The sequence below is a fragment of the Equus quagga genome, chromosome 3 (genome assembly GCF_021613505.1).
Source record: "Equus quagga isolate Etosha38 chromosome 3, UCLA_HA_Equagga_1.0, whole genome shotgun sequence".
In the NCBI taxonomy this organism is placed as follows: Eukaryota; Metazoa; Chordata; class Mammalia; order Perissodactyla; family Equidae; genus Equus; species Equus quagga.
In genome coordinates, this window is record NC_060269.1 from 113,616,313 (window position 1) to 113,621,026 (window position 4,714).

At 38.1% G+C, this 4,714-nt stretch overlaps 1 protein-coding gene across 1 annotated transcript; it reads left to right on the forward strand.

Moving 5' to 3' along the window:
- Positions 1–1,785: 1,785 nt before the first annotated feature.
- Positions 1,786–2,690, forward strand: LOC124237651 (folate receptor alpha-like). The gene is made up of 2 exons (XM_046657568.1): positions 1,786–2,260; positions 2,410–2,690. The coding sequence occupies exons 1-2, from the start codon at positions 1,786–1,788 to the stop codon at positions 2,688–2,690; spliced, it is 756 nt and encodes a 251-aa protein (XP_046513524.1).
- Positions 2,691–4,714: the final 2,024 nt, after the last annotated feature.

The following is a 4,714-nucleotide window of genomic DNA, read 5'->3' on the forward strand; positions in this document are numbered from 1 at the left end:
TTATAACAATATAAAGTCTATAAGGAACACATTTAAATCAATAGAATATAGAAAATTTGAAAACAAAAGGATGTAATAAGATATACTACACAAAAAATGAATCGAAGTAGATTGGGGTGGAATTGTAATACCTGAAAAGATAGAATTCGAGGCAAAATATATCATAAGAGACAAAGAAAGAGGCTGTATCTTTGAAAAAACAATATAGAGCAATAAGATGTAAATATTAATGACCATATATGCACCTATGAAGTAAACTATATACCCTCGAAATGAATAATGCAACAACTTGTAAAACTTCAGGGAGAATTACTAAATCAATTTTATAACTGGAGACGTAAATATTTTTCTCTTGAAAACAATGGATCAAATAGACAAAAAGAAATAAGCAGAGCTTTGGAATATCTGAATAATATAATTAATAATCTTAAACCAAAGTGTATGCATACATGTATAGACACTCTTTTTCTCTATTCATTATTCAACAATAAGAAAAAATAGAGCTCTTTTTAAGCACACATGGAAACTTAGTAAACATTAACTGTGCAAAGGAAGTGTCAATAAATTCCAAATAATCAGTTTGATACAGACTATTATTTTATTCAATGAAATTAGAAATCAATAACTAAAGAAAAGTTATAAAAATCCTACATGTCTAGAAACTAATAATCTCATATATCTAAAAATCCCAATGACTATAAATTTGTACTAAAATTGGCAAAATAAGTTTAAAAATATTAAGGTAGTTACAAAATAGTAAGAACTGAATGATCCATGAAAACACTACATGTCAAAAAAGCTAAGGCACTAGAGTAAGATTTATAGCTTTAAATATGTTTAATAGGGAACAAGAAAGATTGAAAGCGAATAAATTAAGCATTAAATTGTAGAAGTTGGAAAAAGAGTAAATCCGAAGAACAAAGGATAGAAATAATAAGAGATGAAAGTCAATGTAATAGAGAACAATAGAAAACAGAGATCAATCAAACCACAAGTTGGCTCTTGGAAAACAATGGTGGGCCTCTGACCAGACGAATCATGAAAAAAAAGAAAAGAAGCAAATAAAAAAGTACAGAATAGCAAGGAGGAAATTATTTCTGATGCGAGAAATATTTACAAAAATAAAATAATATTTTGATCTATATGCTAATAAATTTGAAATTTAAAAAAGAAGCATATTTATTTGAAAACAGATGAAATGAACAGTTTTTTGAGAAATATAAAATGCTAAAATTAGCACAAGAAGAAATGTAAATTTGTATTAATTAATAAAAACTAATGGAACTGTAAAGAAAATCAAAGATCTCCTTTTCCCAAAGCTCCAGGCCAATTTTTGCAGGTGAATACTATGAAGTTTCAAATTCAAAAGAAGCTCATATCATTTTATGAGGCTTGAGTAATCTTGATTCCAAAACAAGACAGAGAGAACAAGAAAGGAAATTTACAGGCATAGTTCACGTCTAAACATAAATGTGAAAATCCTAAATAAAATATTATTGAGCCCAATCTAACAGTATATCAATAATAACTGTTATTATTATTATGACAATGATAATATACCATCAAGAAAGTTTTACCTCCACGAAAGCAAGAATGATTCATCAGAAAATCAATCAATTTAACTCACCACACATATGGCCTAAAGGAGAAAACTGTGTGAATATTGTAATAGAACCAGAAAAGGCACTGATAAAATGCAATAAGTATTTATGATCAAAAATAAAAACTCTTGCCACTTCCACATTCCTTGGCGCCACTGACCACAGCTCTTCCTCAGGGACTGCTATGGCCCTGCCCATGACAACACAGCTGCTGCTCCTTCTGGTGTGGGTGGCTGCCGTGCAGGCAGCCCTGCCCAGGACTGACCTCAATGTCTGCATGGACGCCAAGCATCACAAACAAAAGCCAGGCCCGGAGGACACGCTGCATGAGCAGTGCAGTCCCTGGAAAGAGAATTCCTGCTGCTCCCTCACCACCAGCCAGGAAGCCCATAAGGACATCTCCCACCTGTACAGATTCAACTGGGACCACTGTGGCAGAATGGAGGCCGTCCGCAAACGCCACTTCATCCAGGACACCTGTCTCTGTGAGTGCTCCCCCAACCTGGGGCCCTGGATCCAGCAGGTGGACCAGGGCTGGAGCAAAGAGCAGATCCTGGATGTGCCCCTGTGCAAAGAGGACTGTCCGTGCCGGTGGGAAGACTGTCACCCCTCCTACACCTGCAAGACCAACTGGCACAAGGGCTGGAACTGCACCTCAGGTGGGGGCCGGGGCGGGAGGGGTGGGAGGGATTTGGAGGTAAAGAGGTGGGGGTGTGGAACTGGTGTATGGAGATTCGAGGTTATGGGGCTGGCAGAACCAGAGATAGTTCCAGGCCCAGTAGCTAAAGATCTTCTGTCCTCCCTACAGGGTTTAACCAGTGCCCAGGGGAAGCTGCCTGCCGCCCCTTCGATTTCTACTTCCCCACCCCTGAAGCTCTGTGTAATGAAATCTGGAGTCACTCCTACAAGGTCAGCAACTACAGCCGAGGGAGCGGCTGCTGCATCCAGATGTGGTTCGACCCGGCCCAGGGCAACCCCAATGAGGAGGTGGCGAGGTTCTATGCCGAGGCCATGAATAGGGCTGGGCTCGGTGGGGCCTGTTCTCTCCTGCTCTGCCTGGCCCTAACGCTGCTCTGGCTGCTCAGCTGAGCTCCCTTTACCTTCTGATACCTGGACATCCCTGCCTTGTCTAGCCCCACAGCTCCCAGCTATTCGGTTTCTGCTCCATGGTGGGGCCTCTGACCGACAGTTTGAATAAACCAGACACTCCAGAAAAAAGAATAATAATAATAAAAAAATAAAAACTAAAAACTCTTATAAAATCAGATCTAGAAGGAAATATCCTTGTTTTATAAAGATCATATGCCAAATATCTACATCAAACGTTGTGTTTGCTGGAGAAATTCTAGGAGAATTCCATCTGAGATTGGGAACAGACAGGATGCTCACTATTACTGCCACTGTTTAACTCAATATTGGAGGTCCTGGACAACCGCAGTGTGAGAAAAGAAATGAACTACAAGGCAAAAGGATTTGAAGAGATAAGAAATAGTTGTTATTTGCATGGGCAAGACCATCTGTATAGAAAACCAATAGAGTAGTCAACCAACTGTTAGAAGAAACAAGACATCAGCAAGATTGCCAGATACAACTTAAAAAATCAGTAGTGTTTATACCAGTAACAACTATTTCTAAATACATTTTTAAAAAATAGGGTACTCTTCACAACAAAAACAAAAACTATAAAGTACTTAGGAACTCACTTATTAAAGAACATTTAGTGATCTCTCTGGTATATGGGTATGTAATATTCATTTTATGAATATTCATCAAGCTGTAAAAATAAAATTTGGTGCACTTTTCTGTATGGAGGTTATGTATAAATAAACTCTTTTTTTAAGAATAGCTAGGAACATTCTAAAGAGAAAATAATAAGATAATGCAGCGTAACTAGACTTACCAGAAATTTAGAAGTATTATAAAGCAACAGTCATTGAAACAATTTGATTAAGAAATGACTACTTAAGATCTCAGTGGAGAAAATATAAAACTCTATTAAGACTATGAATAAGATGAACAAATGAAGAGTTCTTCCGGTGCTCTTAGATGGCATGACAATGTAATAAAGATGTGAGTTTTTTGCAAAGAAATCCATAAATTCAATCAAAGTTCAATGAAATTCCAACTAGATTTCAGAAACTCCAGCTTTTTAGAAACTCAACAATTTTATGTAAATTTGGTAAGGAAGTTTAATGATCCATGAGTAACCAAGTCAACTTTGAAAAAGAAGAACAAAGGGTGGAGAATGGCGACTTGCTCTACCCTAAAGTCAGAGTAATAAAAACAGGGCAGTTCTGACGAAGAAACAGACAGACCAATGAAACACAACTGGGGGCTTAGAGAGAAAACTGTATTCTCGCCTAACACCGCATACAAGGATGGACTCTAGCTGGATTATCACCTAAATATACAAATGGTAAGGACACAAAGTTAATAGAAAATAGACGAGACTATTTTTGTAACTCACAGATGGGGACAAACTTAAACAAAACTCCCAAAGTACAAACCATGAGGCTAAAATTGATGAATTTGATTACATCACAAATAAGCTTTTCTGTTCTAGGAAAATAGTCATGGATAAAAGTAACAGGTAGAACAGATAAGGAGTCTGGGAATTCCAATAGAAATATAGTCAAAGGAAGAGCATACTCGATTCCTAGGAAGGGGGAGCATAAGATGATATCCAGCCTGTGACGAGATGTGCAGACTCACCGAGGTTTGCAAGAAATGCAAATTAAAGCAAAAACTAGCACTCGACACACATGAGATTAGCACAAATTACAAAGCTGGCGCTCATGCTGAGTGCTGCGGAGAGGCGGGGATGTAAAGATCCTCATGCCCTGCTGGTGGGAATGTGGACTGGTGCAGCTATGCTGGATAGCCACTGGCCCTATTTGGTCAAATTAAGACTAAGCATAGCCTGTGACCTAGAGAAAGTCTGACATAGGTCCTTAAGGGGACATATATAAAGATACTCATTGTTTTTCAGAGAGGTGGAAGCAGTCTGGGGTCCCTCACTGGGAGAACGGAGAAGTCCTTACAGTGGATGCACACTAGGCAGTATTATAAAGAGGTTAGCCAAGACTTGATAACTGTGTAGCCCACATGAAGAG